Source organism: Synchiropus splendidus, chromosome 1, assembly GCF_027744825.2.
Source record: "Synchiropus splendidus isolate RoL2022-P1 chromosome 1, RoL_Sspl_1.0, whole genome shotgun sequence".
NCBI lineage: Eukaryota > Metazoa > Chordata > Actinopteri > Syngnathiformes > Callionymidae > Synchiropus > Synchiropus splendidus.
Genome location: NC_071334.1, coordinates 65,142,745 through 65,160,491, shown reverse-complemented (window position 1 = coordinate 65,160,491; position 17,747 = coordinate 65,142,745). Strand labels below are relative to the sequence as shown.

The 17,747-nt window shown below is 41.3% G+C and overlaps 1 protein-coding gene across 3 annotated transcripts in view; it reads right to left on the bottom strand.

Moving 5' to 3' along the window:
• Positions 1–5,619: 5,619 nt before the first annotated feature.
• Positions 5,620–17,747, bottom strand: part of LOC128763484 (E3 ubiquitin-protein ligase Midline-1-like) — a 48,158-nt gene continuing 36,030 nt past the window's right edge. For all 3 annotated transcript variants that reach the window (XM_053872295.1, XM_053872286.1, XM_053872304.1), the window contains 6 exons: positions 15,873–16,021; positions 13,845–13,972; positions 12,439–12,582; positions 9,163–9,324; positions 8,292–8,499; positions 5,620–8,207 (listed from right to left, as the gene is read on the bottom strand). In XM_053872295.1, the coding sequence (XP_053728270.1) occupies positions 7,859–8,207; positions 8,292–8,499; positions 9,163–9,324; positions 12,439–12,582; positions 13,845–13,972; positions 15,873–16,021 (1,140 nt within the window). In that variant the 3' untranslated portion in view covers positions 5,620–7,858. The remainder of the gene's footprint in view (positions 8,208–8,291; positions 8,500–9,162; positions 9,325–12,438; positions 12,583–13,844; positions 13,973–15,872; positions 16,022–17,747) is intronic.

Here is a 17,747-nt window from a genome sequence, read left to right as displayed (position 1 = left end):
TGTGAACAAGTGCACATTTCTCTTTCACTTCACTATCTCACCTTGCAGTGAGCATTCATTTATTTAAAGCCTGTAAATTATGTGGAGGGGTCGAGCTGGGGGACATACTTCACTGTCAGATCGATAAATGTTCTTGCGAAACACCTGCTTTTTTTTTATTTTATCACAAATCGAGGGTCCTCACCATTGCAAAGATCCTATCGGACACTCTCTCAAAGCAATGGTGGTGAACTGAAGCGATCTGCCTGTGATATCAATGTAAGGATTGATTCTTCTCTCATGACTGAATTCTCAAATAACTGAAGCACCTGAAAGTGGTGCTCTTAGTTTAAAACCAATGTGGAAGTTTCTGGAAATCGTCGTTAAAAGCCAGTTATCAGAGAACATTGGTTGCCATCTAGCGGCCTCTGAATATATGACACTGTTTCGTGAAACCTCATCGTAGCATCACTGGATCTTGGTTTAAAAATATTGTCACGTTTCATTAAAATAATCATTCAAAGCAAAAGCTTTTCGTTGACTATTTGTCTCTAACAGCTAAGGCTAAATAACCGATGAGTGAGGTAGTTAACAGGTAAGATTTATCGGTGAAGCTTTGCGCGAGTCTGGAAAAACGTAAGGGAGCTGGAGTAACTACTGAGCTGTAGAAATGAAGACGCTGCTTCATGAAGCTTCATTTGCCAAACACCAGAATGGCAAGCCACCCTTCTCATGAGTTGATGATCTATCATAGTTTATTCATTCATTCGCTTTGGTGTTTATTTATTGGTTCTCCTTCAGTGTGCTCCACCCTCTAGTGAGGCTTCGCACTTGGGGTTATCCAATACCGTAGCCTCACTAGAGGGCTCCGCACACTTCGGAGAACAACCGTTACAGTAGGTAAGTAAGTAGTTATCCCTCGTTCTACAGTTGTTTTTGATCGCGCTTTTCTGTTTCTTGACTCTGCTTTTCGCTCTTGTGAGTATGTTTTGACCACCGCGCTTATGATTTTGTTGTTCGTCTGTTTTTCTGTTTTCAGATTTCCGTTGGTTGATCTCCCAGTTCGGTGACGCTCTCCATTTTGTCTCTTCCTTGATTGTTTTATTTTAACTGTATGAGTGTCCTCTAAACCTCGTGTTGGTTCTCACACATTTGGGATCCGCTCCGCTTGACTCGTTTTCATTAAAATAAAAGAGTAGACAGTGCCATCTGGTGCCCTCTCAACAGTAGGAAACTGTTTCATCAACCGATCGCTTTGCCTTTGGACATCATAAGAAGTTATTTAGGGGAGGTGACAGTGACTCTAGCCGTATCAACTTGCCTCTAGGCGTTGGGGAAAATAAGCTATTCTTCATATCAAATTTTGAGTGCAAATGTGTGTGTGGTCCCGACACTGTCCTTGTGGGGACCGTATGCCTTCATGGAGATCTTTTGCTGGTCCCCACAGGTCCAAACCTCAATTTAGAAATGAAGACTTTGAAATAACTTGGTCATTATAGTTGGGTTTCACTGTGGTTCAGAGTCATGGTTAAGGTTCGGAATTTGTTTTGGATGGTTGGGTTTAACGGTTGGTTGAGCGGCTGGGGAAAGCATTATGTCGATGAGACATGTCGCAATGTCCCCACAAGGGGAGCAATACAAACACATGTGTATGTGTGTGTGTGTGTGTGTGGCTGTCAAGGTGACTCCCAAGTTTAATCCTTATCAGACTGGATAATTGTAAACTAGTGCTTCGACTTATTCCAGAGACACTGACACAAGGTCAAAAAAGCCTTCTGAAATATTAAGCGCAGTTGACAGTGGGGACGCGCTCATGACGAAAATGTTCAACACTGAAACAAAGAAAAGTGCAAACCTCTTCAGGAACTAAGCCATTGTGGCTTTGGCAGAAACCATCAACCTACTCACGTCTCAGGGACATTGTCAGTCCAAAAGTCGGAGTCGTGTGGCAATTTGTCTCACAAGTACAAAACAGTAGCCTGACATGTAGTCTAGCCTTATTTGTTTTTCCACCTTGCCAGGTCAAAGACCTTGTCTGGTACTTCCTTGGAAAAATGAAAGGTGATGTGATGCTGATAGAAGCCACGCTCCATTGAATTTTAAAAACCCAGATGAAACACACCAAGTCCTCAGCCGACCTGCTTTGCACACTGCCCCACTGGGACTCCTTTGTAGACGGTCCGAACCGCGAGTCCCGACTTGGTCGAGAGAGAAACAAGCAGAAATTGTTCAAACAGCTGACAGCCTGACCGTGTCTGCCACCTTTTTAATTTGTGCCTTTATCACGACGGGTTGCTTGGTTGCTCTCCTTTCTTGTCTGTCTTGTGTTTTTTTTTTTTTTCCAATTACTCAAGTGCACAAAAGCCAGTGCCCATTTGGAGAGCAGTAAATTATCATCTCTTAATTAGGTGGCTGGGCAGTGAAAGCATGTCTGTCCAAGTTTGTTGCCCCTGACTGAAGATTGTATGATTGAGAGGTGCAAGCTAATTGGATTCTGGATGAGTCGCCTGGATGTGACTGAGTGACTGATGGAGAGAGTGGATGATGCGTTAGCTTCTAGGGGCCCAGACGAAAGTGGCTGAACGCAAAGAGAAGAACTTTGGACCGGCATCAAAACTGCCTTTTTAAGTCAAATGAGAAAAGACATACTTAAAAAAGAGATGGAGGTCAAGAGCAGTATTGCATATATATATATATATATATATATATATATATATATATATATATATATATAGTTTTTGTCTCTTCTTTGTCTGTTATTATTCTATTTATGAAAATCAGCAGGGGAAAATGTCAATGACAAGATGACTCATCTGAAAACACAAAAAAAGATGGAAGAAAGAAAAAAACTGCTCTGTGTAGGTCGTCTGAAATACTAGCAGTGACATCTGCTGGAGAGTTCTATGATTACATGTATTGACATTTTGCTTTTCACATATTCACATCCACACACACACACACACACGCGCGCACGCGTCTGCGTGTGCACGTGTTTGCGTGTGTTGCCACTTGGCGAGGACGAACAGTAATTTGCAAGAGAAGCAAGCCTCATTTTCTTTGATAAATTGTTCCGTGTTTGTGCATGTGTGTGTGTTTGCCTGGCTGTTGAGCCCTGCTCCATTTTCTCGCATCCATCCCTGTGGGAGTTTTGTTATTCTTTCCCTGCTCGAGCCTGGAACTGCTGCCATTGTCTATTTGCTTTCAAAAGCCATGTATCTGTTGCATCTTGTGGGAAATGCTTTGTCAAGCTCCCACACAAACAGACACACACTGGTGCTGTCGTATATACCCACACATGCAACACAGTCGCTCGCACACCACAAAGGCACAGCAAAAGTTAGGCCATAAGGAACCAGTGGCGTTCCCTCGGGAGCACAGACAGTCCTTTGGATGCTCCGTCTCTTTATTTGGTGGCACAGCTTGGCCACACAACTCCCTGAGGTGCGTAGATTTCCCAGCTCATACAAGCTGCAGTGGTAGCAGAAACTGCAACAACCAACTCTGGCCTGATGACAAAAAAGTGGAGCAGTGTTTGCCTAGAGGACAGTGAAGTAGTCTACTTCGAAAGAATGTCACTGGTTCAAACGCGGGAGCACACAGGGGAGGAAATCAGATAAAGTTGAGGTGGGTCACTGAAGTGCAGCCAAGGTGCCTTTGAGGCACAGAGGCCCATATCAATTCTTAAATACAATACCGTTCAAACTTTATGTGAACCGCTGAACACCCTTCTCCTTGCTAAAGGTTAATAAAATACTCTCTCCTCAACCTTTGTGATGCCTTACAGCCAAACTGTCAAATCCCAGGATGCATTAAGTTGCCATATTGATTGCCTGAAATGTCAAACTGGATCCTGCGCAGACACAGGAGCCAACTAGTCAGCGCTGGAATCGTATTAACTTGGAGAAAAAAAGGTCAGGGAAGTTTTATTTTTGCCCATAAATACAGGGGATAGCTTAAGAACGCTGTCATAAACCATGATAGGCCATCGGAGGACAGCTGTGAGTGGTTTATATCCAGCAACGGATCAATAGCCAGAGAAGGTTATGGTCGGAGGAATTACAACCGGTAATGTGTTTGCGCATTGTTTCATCATGTTATCAGCCGCATGAGACTTGCGAGCGAATGCCAGTCCGCATTTCCACATGCAGAATGAGCCATGCTGACCTTCAGTCATCAGTTTAGCCATGAATGAACACAGCTGAATCGATGAAGCGCTAATGCTCCACTTCCATTTAGGACAGAAGTGCTCCTCTTGTCTCGTACTGCAAACTTTTGGGAGATATCACCGTCAAGTTCAAGAGCAACTCGAGCGTTTGCTTATTAGTTTTGTGTCATCTCGGTGCTTTTCAGGGATTGATTTTTCCATCCAGCCATTGTTGTCTGATTGATCCAAAACAGTTTCTCCATGGCTGGTCATAATGAGCCACAGTAATGAAAGAGATTTTTTTTTTTTTAACCTCAGCACATTAGAGGAAGCCGTTCCAGAAGGGAATCCAAATTTAAACCCACTGTCTCCAACCACACCAGCGTCTCCTGAGGGATTTCTAGACTTTTCGAACTGTAAAAGTGCATTTCTTCCGTGATCCTGGGTTTCAGAAGTCGTGATGGGTTGATGCGGTTTCATGAAACACTGCCTTCATTTTCTAAAGTCACTGCATAATCACTCACATCATTTTTAAACCAAGAGCGCCACCTATTCAGCTATGAAAACGAAGCTGTTTCAAGAAACCTCGTCAATGTGGTCATGGGCTGATGAAGCTTCATGAAGCAGCCTGTTCACTGTCAGAGTACAGTTGGTGTTTTAACCGTCATATGAGATTTCATGTGCCGTATTGTCCAGTGAGGACATAGCATCATGAAGCGTCATGAGTTCACCACTACTGATCCAAATTATTCAACACATACTGGGCACTATGTAACCAGTTGTCAACTGAACGACAGCCTTGAGTTATTTGTTGTTGTTTGCTAACAATGCCTCAATTCAACGCTGCACAGGGAAGAACTGTACAGGATTCAGTTTGATGAGGCTTCATGAAACAGTTTCCTGATTTTCAGAGGCCACCAGATGACGCTCTTGCTATAAAATGTTAAGCAAAACCTCACGTCATGTTGAAACAAAAAGTGCCATCTAGTGGCCTCTGAAAATTAGGACACTGTTTCAACTCTGTAGTGTTGTTTCATGATACATCATCTACCCATCACTAATATAAACCCAGCAACATTACTCACACATTCTCATAACTCCAGCTTCTCCGTCAACTCCTTGGGTGCACCGTATTCCGTAGTCGATGTTGACTCCAAAACACAACACTGTTGTTTAGCTAAGAGCTTGCAGTACACTATCTGATGAAGAGAGGAAAAATGACATCTTTTTAAGCATCAAAGACACATTAAAACTCATCGTTGTCAACTTTTCTTTTTTTATGTTGCCTACTCTGTTGACATGCTCCTGATCATTTCAATGAAGCCTCACATTAGTTTCACACTGATATAGTGAGCTCTGAAATAGATGACACTGAATCAGTAATGGCGCGCACAAAGAGACCCAAATGCCTCTGACATTTCCCCCTTTGCTTCCAAATGCTCTTGACATTCACACCCAGCAATATTGCCTCAGACCATTGAACAGACTTTTTAATATTAAAAGAAACATTTATTCTTGACCTTTTCATGGAGTTATCTGGAGTTACACAACAGTGACGCGAGTGTTCGTATCCTGGATGAACGAAAATGAGAGCAAACACCTAATGCCATGTAAAGTGAAGTGTAAATGGAAGCATTAGGTAGAACACAAGATAGAAATGCATGAAGCACATATGACACAAAAGAAACACTGTTCGATAAAATACTGTTAAGTGAAATGGTCACGCATTGTATTGTTTGACAAATAAAATCACTACACAATTTCCAACCTTATACGTCTATTTACACTCAATTTTCTGAACGCAATTTTAGTTTAAACTTATTTCTTGATACCCCTGTTTTTGCCATTTATTTATTTCTTAAAGAATATAAAAATGAACTGATTTAAATCCGAAATATAGGCACTATATCTATTTTGAATCTTTCGTTTTCACATTTGTTCCCTTTTAAAATGCAACCCAATATGAACACTTGTTTGAATGTTTGTTCAAATTAAATAAATGTAAGACGGTGAAAAGTGAGTCGCAACCCAGTGACATCATTCCTGTGCATGTTGACGCTGCGATAGTAATTCTTCCTGATATAAGCTCCTTCTGACTTGAAAACATGCAAATCTCTCTGCTGGCGCAAGAGTTAACATGTTACTCTGACCAGAGATTTTAAGACTAGCAAAAATAGAATACACGCAGCGTGACTGCACTAAAACCTTTGGCTACACACTATTGGATGAATACAAAATAAATGCATGTAAGTCGCAACAAATGCTTTAACATATAATTCTATGACACAATGTGCAAAAGACAAGGATGTACTCTACAGTTGTGGGTAATTTATTGTCTTTTTTTTGTTTGTTTTTTATGGACACAATTTATATTAATATATTTGCACAGACAGCCATGGCTACTTTGGTTATCTTTTCATTAAGGGGGGATTATAAAGGAGTTTTATGCAAATATACAAATATACACATCAACATTTCTGCAGTGTGTAGGAATGAAGGTCTGCTGAAATTTGTTCTTCAAATTTTACATTTAGAATTATACAAACTGTGTCTCAAGTCAGTTCAGTGCGTCAAATAAATAACTACTTACAATATTTGAACGTTGTTTTTAAAAATCTGTTAAATAGGTTTCTCTCAAAAAATAGCTGCTGCTTTAAACCAAACTTGTGGAAAGTGATCGTGTAAAGCCTCATTTTTGCTTCCCTCTTCAGGTGAAAGGAGACAGTCAATGTGATGCATTTAGATCCATATTCATGCTGAACTTTGAATTAGAGCCCTCTTCTCTACTTATCTTTGTCTGCATTGTTTTTTGTTCTCTTATCATATTGGTGTAATCTCCCTTTCATTAAAATTTCTGTTTTCATTATAATACATTTTAAAATATTTCTTTTTACAATTCTTCGGAAAAAAAATCTTTCAGCTTTGTGTGTCTACATTCACTGCTGTTGAATTGTTGAATTTTATTACTATAACTTTTGCTGCTCTGCTGAAAAAAATGTACAAAAATGACAATTCCGTACATGTTTCCTTCATAGCTAAAAAAGTCACATCACACCTTTTGGCCAAGTCTCCAAAAATGCTTTGTTGTTGAGTGTCTGGCTCCACAAGACTGCTGAACTTTTACTGTGATGCAGAGACACGTCCAATGATACCAGAATACGTGCGGCGAGTGGAATGTGTAAAAGCAGCAGGAATATTACCTCCACTTTGTTACTACAGATGCACTGAATATGATAAGGAAAAGTGTCTTTTCTTATGGATTTTCCTTCACCTGAGTTTTATTTAACACCCGTAGTATTCATTTAAAATCATCCTTGATTCTCAAAAATAGATGGAAAATATATTTTCTCTATTATATATTTATGCATCTATATGCTCAGTTTTACGTTTCAAAGATAACTTTTATGGCATCTAACTAATCTTTCGGATATTACTGTATGCGTAGCAATTCTGTAGATACTTAGAAACCCTGTATCAATTGCTGCCTTCATATCTATGAGAGTTTCTCCAGTGGAATCACCAGCGCATCTTCAACTCAGTTACATTTTCAAATTTCAACTTGGACTCAAGATCACATCACGGCACTGACTCCGTGCAGATGATGGCAGAGGCATAAACCAGGCTTCTTTTGTACAAAACATCAGCCAGTTACTGTCAGTTACTTGACATAAAGATGTGTATCGATGAGTGTACCACTGCGTTTTACAAGTACAACCAATGATGATCTGTGTCTGTTCAGTCCTGTGGGTCAACGCCCTCCAGGTGGTCCGGTATAGGCAGACCAGTGAGGATTGTCAAACATTTGTTCCACACATTAAACACAGGACACACGGGCTGGGCAAAGGACACGTGGAATGTGTGCAAGTGTTGAGAGCCCACGGCGTCGTAGAAGGTCAGGTAACCGCCGTCGTAGTCCAGCAGGACGCCAACTCGACGCAGGTGAGGGGAGGGCTCAATGGCCATCTCCTTGCTGTTGTGGCGGACAACCCATGAGTTGTTGCAGCGGCACAGAACCCAGGAGGAAGAGTTCTTGCCGATCCACTCATGTTTGGGGGCTGACTTATAAGCAATACCCACTGCATACCTGTGAATGATGTTATACGTCAACATGAAGCCCATCCACTCAGCACTATTCAAACAACAGGAACCACATTTTTGCCAGACTCACCATGTGCTGCCTCCAATCAGAGCCTCCCAGTAGTGTCTCCCGCTGTCTATGTAAACGTTCCCCACCACTCCGTAGCTGCTCTGGCTGGTAAAACGCTCCTGGTTGTGGCCTTTTTTGGAGGTGGTTTCATCCCGCTCCACTGTCAGGTTATCGTGGGAGACCTTCAGCTTCTTGTGAGCAGATTTGGGGTCTAGCTTGAAGGGCTGACCTGCGATGACACACAGCAGCTAGAGCTCCAGAAAAATCCAAACTTGTATCTCAAAGGAATGAATGAGGGCCAACTGTCTTTATAATCTTTGTATTTGACTTGAACAACTCGTTCAATGAAACCTGACATAATTTTAAAATGAGAGCGCCACCTTGTGATTGATCAGTGTCGAGACCATACAGTGACAAAGACCATGTCAAATTCCAAGCCTGTGACTTGTCCAAGACCAATGAATGCAGAAGCATAAGTCCATTAGTTGCATAGACAATAAACTAAGAACTGAAATGCTTTCCTTGGAACAAACTATTACTTTGATCTGCATTCATTTTGGCCTTGGTCTGGATCTTGGTCCCACTACCACTCACTGGTCGTGGTCTTGGCCTTCAAAGTCTTGGATTTGGCCTCAGTATTCCCCAGTACCGGTCTTGACCCAGCCTCGGGTTTGGTGGTGTCAACTAAAACACTCATTTTCAGAGCTCAGTAAGAGGCGCTCTCAGTTTAAAATGAGGTCAGATTTTGTTGAACTGGTGGTTGAAGTCAAAGATTCTAGAGCAGAGAATGAGAGTTATCAGATTGGGTGTTAAACAGAGGTTTGTACAGCGCGCTTGGCAAAGTCATCACAAAGCCTTGTAAAAGTTATTTCACTGCAATTGAGTGACTTACTGTTAGTTTTCAGAGTCCCTGGTTCACTGCTTCGGCTCCCCGCCTGGTTAATCGCCTTGACAACAAAGATATATTTAGTGCCACTCTGCAGGCCGTGAACTGTGTAGTGGTTCTGCTTGATGTTGGGAACAATCATCCAGCTCTCCAGTGAATTGCACAGGCCTGGGGGAGTAAAAGGAATGGAGATGGAGTTATGGGAAATAGACTTCATTCATGTGGCTGTGCACTACCTTCATAATATCTAAAAGTGCTTTAAAATATTCCCTGATTTCATTACTTTGCCGCCGCAGAAGGCATCAAGGTCGAAACCAAAAGGCTTTGTCACCCTTCCAAAAAAAAAAAAAAAAAGTACAGCGAATTGTCAAAAGTGGATCAGTATGTGCAGGGATGCGAAAAGGTGCAAGAAGAATCCATTCACACCCTGTTGACTTTGCAGTCACTCAGCAGCGCGCATTTAACCTCTGCAGGTGGCTGGATGACCGATAAATAAAACATCATCTGAGGCTTTTATGAGGAATGAAACCTGTGCGCATGTGTGCGCCTACTTCTCCGACTTGGTAGGAGCTGCTGAATAAGAGATGCTGAAGAAGTTAAAGGTTCTGAATGATATAAATTAAACACTTATCATAGCAGGGCAATTAAGCGGCTTCTCTATTCGCAGAGTTTGACACTCTCACCGCTGCATTTGAAGTGCATTACGTAATGGATGCTCAACTTTCCAAAGTGTCTCTTGATGATTGAGGCTTCTATTTTTGGCTGCAATGTCAGACAAAACGTTGTAAATAGTCACAGTTTTCAGGAGAACAGGCAAAAAAAAAAAGACTCATGAGCAGTTGCGTTTACAACCTTAAAGATACAGTAGTTCCTTAAAAAAATGTAAATAGAAAAATTTAATAAAGTTTGTGGAACACAAAAGTAGAGAGTCATTTTCCCAATGACTTTTTTTAAATTTTTTTAAAACTACATTCGCACCATAGATGCTTTCCTTCACCTGTTCTTTGTTGCAAACAACACATGAAACACAGGAAGCAAAAAGAAAAATTGCCAGACGAATAAAAAGATTTCATACTGATCCTGAGGACGTAAAAATGTGGCAGATTGAAGCTCACATTAAAAGCCTGAAAAGAAAGACGCCATAGTTTTGGAAGAATCAAATAGCCGTGTTTTCGGCAGTTTAACTCCTTCAAAGGTGAGGAAGGAAAAAGGAGCAGATGAAAGGCACGGCAGCTGTTTGATTGAAAACAACAGGGGAGCTTGTCTTGAGATGCCTGACCCCATTTTCATCTTCGTCGTTGCAGCTCAGTCAAGTGTGCTCCTGATTTTATGGTGTGTGAACTCATGTATGCGCTGTCTGTTGCAGTTCAGAGACATCAAGTGTCTATGCAGGATGCTGATGCCCTCTACAGCTGCGCTGGTGCGACGTCTCACTCTTGCTAACTTGTCTACATAGCAGCAGTGCATGGTGGCAATGTGAGCTAATAACTCAGCACATCAAAGAGAAAGCATCAAATAATACGACTAGCTGACAAGCATTCGTCTTATAAAGAACTACAGATGAGGTGACTCTGGGCTCTGAATTATTAAAGTTGATTTGTTTGCAACATAATTTAGGAAAACAACATTTGTCGTTGACTTGGATGCTGAGGAGCAGCGTAGCCTCACAGGTGAGAAACACATACATTTCAATCTCAAAGCACATCACTCACTGTCGCCTCTCTACCCTGGGTCATGAATTCCAAAAGGAAAATGCAGTCAGTTGTCAGGTTGTCTATTAATATTCAGCTGATCTGCTCGTCACTGATGGCAAAACCATTCTGATTCTTGTGATTGATTTTACTGAAATATGGGTTAACACTGACACGTGTCTTGCAAAGTCCAAAAAACATGATTTTTTTATTTAGCAAAGCTATGTCACTTGTATTTCTTGGCAGGGCAGATATGCAAGTAAAATCAGTTACCAGTTAAAATCTATTTTTAACATTGCAAACTTTGAGCATCAAGCCGTCAAATAGTGAATATTTGTGAGTGGGCTTTTGCCTCCCATGATGTGTCCTGACCACGTGGGCAGGGTGTCTTGTAAAAGAACGCGGTAGGTTGAAGTGAAAGGGTGATTTCCAGTTCATGTCGTCTTAACCTGTCTAAACTTAAAGCTCCCATGAAGTGTAAATGAGGTCTCGATTCTAAGAACATTAAATTCAGGAGCAAGTTTCTCTGACACCACCGTTGGGAGCAAGGGCTACCCAGAATGCATTGCGCATTTTCAGCAAATTAAACATAGCGTCTTAAATGGCAAAGCAGGCTTTGTTAGTGGAAATTTAAAAATAACAAAAAACATTGTATTAGCATTGTGTAGGCACATTTCAAGGATTATTCACCTTATTGTTGCAAAACATTTATTCTTATTTTATAATCTTGCGTCAATAGCGGCCGGTATGCACAGGCGATTTTGCTATCATTAGTAAATGTTACAAAGTGGTCGCTTTCTAGGTAGTAGTTTAGATGTTTTATCAAGATAAGCACCAGTTTATTCAGGTCCAACAATGATCAGGCTTTTTTAAAGGAGCTTTTCAAAGAGTGCAGTCTGTATGAAACAACTATACGCCACTTTGCTCCCTCCTGCATTTAAAGGTTGTCCCATTTCTTAGTGACAAAATGACCCCTTACCACTTGGTTTTGAAGGATACTGAGATTGAGGGTTGATCTGGAGGGTTAAGATGGAAGATTGGAACTGACCCAAGGCCCTTGCACAGCGACACGGCACAAAATTCTGAGGTAAAAAAAATTAAATCCAAAACCCAGTGGAAAAAACGAATTATCCTTTTGTGACCGCTAAAACATCAAAATAGCGGTTATTATTACGGGGTTAGCTGACCAGGTTAGCCTTATATCTGCAACCGTTAAAGCAAATACACACATCATTGTCATATTTTATACTCCACCAAACGTCTTAATCATAAAAATACGTTTTTATGTCTTTTGCCATCATGAACTGGATGCAGAGATACGAACACAACCAAGTGTTCCGCCATGTTTTGCTTGGTCTGATGTAACTTTGGTCGGATGTAACTTTGCTAGTGTGAAGCTGGCACTGAAAAACACTTGGTTCAAAAGATACATAAATAACATGCAAAATATTCATGCAACATATATGTGTCTGGTGTGCATTAGCAGCTACTTGACACTGTGGATTCCAGAATGTGTCGACCTCGGCTAGATATTATTTACAAGTCTGGATTTTCTGTTTCGTACTATTCTGCTGATACGTCTGATACTTACTGGCAATGTTGGACTGCCCGGTAAAAATGGCGTATTGAAGCTCATATGACACCACAGTGAATTCATCGTCCGACGTCCAGTGAACAGAGATGGTGTCGTAGGATGCTGTGCACAACTCTTCCCTGATGCAAGGAGCACTTGGCGCTACACAAGCAAAAGAGGACTTCAATGTTAGAGCATCAGGTTCCAAGAATTTGCTGCCACATTAGCAACATCAAAACATAAGTCATTGCGTTATCAATTCATTTGCATTTGTGCCACAGAGATGAGGAATAGTGAAAAAAAAAGAGCTAGCTAGCTAGATTAAAGCTTATCGAGGCATGTGTTTGAATTTAATTCTCTTTACTTGGATGATCTGGAGCCACTGAAAGCCACTGATATTCCCCTTTTTGCAAAGCCAATAAACTCCAGTTTAGAAGAGTGTCTTACATTGACTGTAAAGTGGCGTTGTTTATATCTTCGTTCGTCTCTTGTGTCTCTCTGGCCTTCTGTTACGAGTGGCTGCTCAGAGTGGAGTGATTCAGCCTGATTCACTTAGGGAAAAAAAGGCCCTCCAGCAAAGCCCTCATGCATCACAGAGGGTAAACAAGAGCCGCTCATTTTCATGGACAAACATCGGCCGCATGACGCCTGGTTTTTCAAAGCGCTGATGAAATTGACCTCCATTTTGTCCATTACAATAAATTGACGACAGAAAATGAGATACTACATTCTTATAAATGGAAGTGTCAGTGTCAACGGGAAAGGATTCCAATCCCTTTAGAGAGACAATTAGGTTCCCGTACCATAATGTTCGACATTGTACCACTTAGTGGTCTTTGTCTCAGTGTGTACCTATGTGTCCTGGGGTTCTTGTCATGTCACATCACTACGAGAGAGGAAGTGAAGTGGCACCAGATCAGTGAAACCAAAGGACATGCCACACTCATTTCCCTCTGCGTTGGGAATAGCCTAAGTCCATGAGGACAAAAAGGGATGTGCATGTGCCAGGGCAACTATTTCCGCATAGAGTTTCAGGACTTTTTGGACAAGATCTGTCATAGATTGAGAATTTGTCCCCAGTATTTCTTAGTTATATTTACAACTTCTTTGTTATTTCTGCTGCAGTACTTTCATCCATTAGGCAAACAGAGCTCAACTAAATTCCTGGCTCAGTGGACGGCGTGAATAAAATAACAGTGTTAGACTGGAGTGAGTCTAATATTGTTAATAAAATGGAAATCATTTCTTGAAGACTTTTTTTTCAAATTACTAATTTAATCATGCACTCATGCTTCAGTTAAATATTAGCCCATTTCATGCTGCAGTATGAGGGACAGAGTCAAACAGATTTGACGTCCTTTACTCCTGATTTCGCATATGAGCCCATCCACTAAATCCACGTTAAATAAAACAAAAGTGCGCACCTGTGAGGTAATCCAGATTCTCAAGCAGCTTCTTCTCCCTGGTGAAATCCAACGCAACAGTGTCGAACGTGTCAGTCAGGTGTATCTCAGGGATCAGGACTTGTGTTGATGCAGTTGCCATGGAAACCCTGGAAAACAATTAAACTTTTTGTTTGGATTGGCCCTTTACAAGCTATTCAAGAGTCATGACCCATAGTTCTAACCCAGTGGTGAGAAGATGGAGCGTCCTTCTTATTCATTTTAGGTTACAGACTGAAATGAGACATGAATGAAGCAGGTGTCTCGATAGCGACTGAATTCAGTGCATGCTTGCAGCTGTCAGCGGATTCAATGCATCATGAGGAATGACAACATTACAGTGCTGTCAACTCTCATGGAAATGAGTGTGGGCGCAGGCATGTATGGGAGGGAGGCAGGTACTCCACGACGCGTGGCACGGCAGAGGTTCCACTTAAAATTGCTGACGGTTCTATTTTTTACAGAGCTCCGCCCACCACCGAGGACCGTTCAGACGGAAAATCAGCCAGTGAAAAGTGCCGGAATCTGGGAAAATATCATGCGAAACACGATGTGGCGACTTTCTTTGCATCTTACTGTAAAACTTATACAATAATCTGGCCTGACCTGGGGTTACATTATGGTGCTGCTACTTCCCGGTACTGGAAGGTAACCCTCACAAGAAACAAGGGAACACGGTACAAGTATATCAGGACCAGGATGTTATATATGACACATCAGCCCATGCATAGGTTGTACAGGCTATAGTTGAAATGTTAAAAGTGAAATCTGTGGCAGTGGGGTCATGTTTGTATCGAGACGTGTTCAACATTCATTCACCATTTGTCGAACTTTCTGGGTCCAACATGTTCTTTCCTTCCTCCCCCGTGTACAGCACCATCCTAGTTTCGCTCCCCTTTATCTCCAAACCTCTCCATAATAGTTGTCCTTCTGAATTACTGGTTTCTAATCTCGACCTTTCTACTCACTCCCAAAGCGAAGCCTGGCATCCAACATTTTGAGAGGCCTCATTACTTTCCGGTAAAATTTTCCATCTCACTCTTGTTAACCCTGATCACGCATGACTCTTCTCCACCTGGTGCACCATGGCTTCACTCTCCTCTTCACCTCCGTCGGCCATGGACAATCCTTAGAAATGCTCGGAACACAATCTTGCAACAGCCAAACACACCGAGTCACATTTGACTCTGAGGCACCAGCCAACAATGGTACACTTCTGGTTCACATCAGTTTGTGGGAAACAAAATATTATCTTCAATATTCTATTTCCATAAGAAAACAACTGCATGAAAAATGGTTTCATTTTGGTTTCAAGGAAATGTTTTGAAAATACGTATATTTTTAAATGATTGTTTCAATACGTGAATTGTATGAACGGATGATACACGGATCATGAGCCTGCATCCCATTACCTCTGAGAAGGATGAGAGTAATCTAATAGTTTTGTTATCCTTTAGTTTCGGTAGATTACACACACCCTGCTTTAACAGGAGCTGCATCCGTCTCAGCTGCGGCAGCATTGACAAAAGGCTAAGGCTTCGAGACAATCAAACATTGGCAAACAGTGCCAATGTAGCCGTCAGAATGACACAGTACAAATGGACGATTCAGGAATTCAGCAAAGAAAAGAAGGAATTTAATAAGCACAAATATAATAAACCGCCAGCAGACCGTGATTCATTAAACGTGTAACAAGAGTGATGGTTTTTGTTTGAAAGCCAGCTAACTTTATCCATCTTTTCTCTCAAGAGGAGTTTATTTTGGCCTGTGGCTTTTATTCCAAAGTGCCAAATCAATTAGTCAGGCAGCTTACATAAAGATGGAAACAAGACTGCTTTAAATAATAAATGGATTCCTCCTCTGCTTGTTTTAGTGGTCGGGAATGGAATGGTGTACACAAGAGCTGGAACTTCTTTCTCATCCACTGTCTGCGCGGTTTGCCTTCTTCGAGACGTTACTCATGGAAAGCAGTTCTTCCAGGATGTGTGGGCCGGGCTCGCCCTCACTGACCTCTCATTGATGCTCTTTGCCGTCTGCAGGAAGCGAGCGTGATCCGTCTCCTTCAGTGTCTGATCTGCCTGCGTGATGAGGGCAGAGGACCGCTCAATGCATTGCTGGCAGTTTGATATCTGCTGGGCTAGCTTCCGTAGTCGCTGTGCCTAGAAACAGATGACACAGATAGAAAAAAAAAAGGTGTGTAAGATTGAGTTGTCATTTTTCCATGTGATGGGATTAAAACCCAGCAGGAAACAAAAAATGATTTTCTGAGTTGTGGGTCTTTTAAGCTTATGTCACGTAGGGGTCAAGAGGCTTTAAGAGACCTCTGTGATTGTCAGTGCGTTTGTCACAAGAAACCATGTAAAATGACATTTCAACGTTTCAAACGAAATTACAATATTGAACTTCTTCTTCATTCATTCGGTCTTTATATATTTGGATAATTTTATCGTTTTATTTATTATTATTCATGATGAAGTTTGTAGGTTTGAGGGACGACGAAGCAGTGGACAGGGTGAGATGGAGGAAGATGATCCGCTGTTTCCACCTGAAGGGAGAAGCCGCAAGAGAACGAAGAAGAAGATTCATGATGAAGAGTTGATGAAAAACAATTGTATTTGTAGTTAAGAGGGCAGCTATAGTTGCTAGGCTTTTCAGAGGCATGGTAACTAAAAAGTTACAAATGAATCTGAATGCAAACAAAAATTTCTATATTTACAATTTATGAATATTAATATTTTAATAATGAGTGTCAATATTTTAGTTATGATATTATGTCCAAAATAAATATTGTGAAAGGTTATCCACAAATAGTGGAACATGAATTGTTTTTTCCCGTATTTTCTGTGGTTAAATGAATGAATGAATGAAAATGGAATGAATTTCAAAACATAATGGATTAATAATAAGAATAATAAGAAATTTGCATCAACCATTTTTAATAGAATCTCAATCTGCATTTCAGTTCCATCTTTCCCACTCTGCCTCATTCAGAGGGAGGAGATATCGTAACAGACAGATTGAGGTCACTAGTTGGAGCGAGTTTGAGGGACATTTCATCTACAATTTTGCCTTGGATTGAACCCCAAACCTGTTAAATGATGTGGATTTCAGCCCATATTACTAAAAACAATATTTTGGAAAAAATGATGGCGCACAGCTATCAAACTTGGCTCGCAAAAAACAATGACATTTCTAGCCTGCTGAATCCAGAATAGCTGAACGACCACACATTAAACACTTAATCCCTTGTGTCCGCCAAGATTCGTTAGATGCAGCTCAAAAATCATCAGAGCTTACTTAGCATAGAGGAACATTCAGTCCCCCATATGCTCTGGGACCTCGTTTTAGCCAGTCTGGCTGCTACGACCGTCTGTTCACAGTGTGCTGAAGAGTTCGCATCTGAGGCAGCTGGATGAACCAGGACATCGCGCTTGACTATAACAGAATTTAAAGAGGGATTTTCTACAACATAATTTCAGTTCCGTTGCCGCAGCCAAAACATGACATCCAGTAACAAAAGCTTCAAAGGCAGATTAAATCTCGCTCTTAATGTCAGCCTTGATTTTAAATATTTGTTTGAGCTTTAAGCCTGATTATTGGAAGTCTGGAAAATCTAAAAGTCCCTGGAGGATTGTTGAGTTAATGCTGAGGTTTTCAGAATTATGTTCTCTCACTTCTGCTGCCACTACAGCAATATGATTTTGTCAGTTCAAATCTAGGCTGTGTGCAAGAGGCGAAAAGTGATGGTAGATGAGGTTTCGTGAAACAGGGTGATGAAACAGTGTCCTCATTTTCAGACGCTACTAGATGGCTTCAAAGTTTCATGAAATTAGTGGTTCAACATTTTATAGCAGACAGTGCCATCTGGTGGGGTCTGAAAATCAG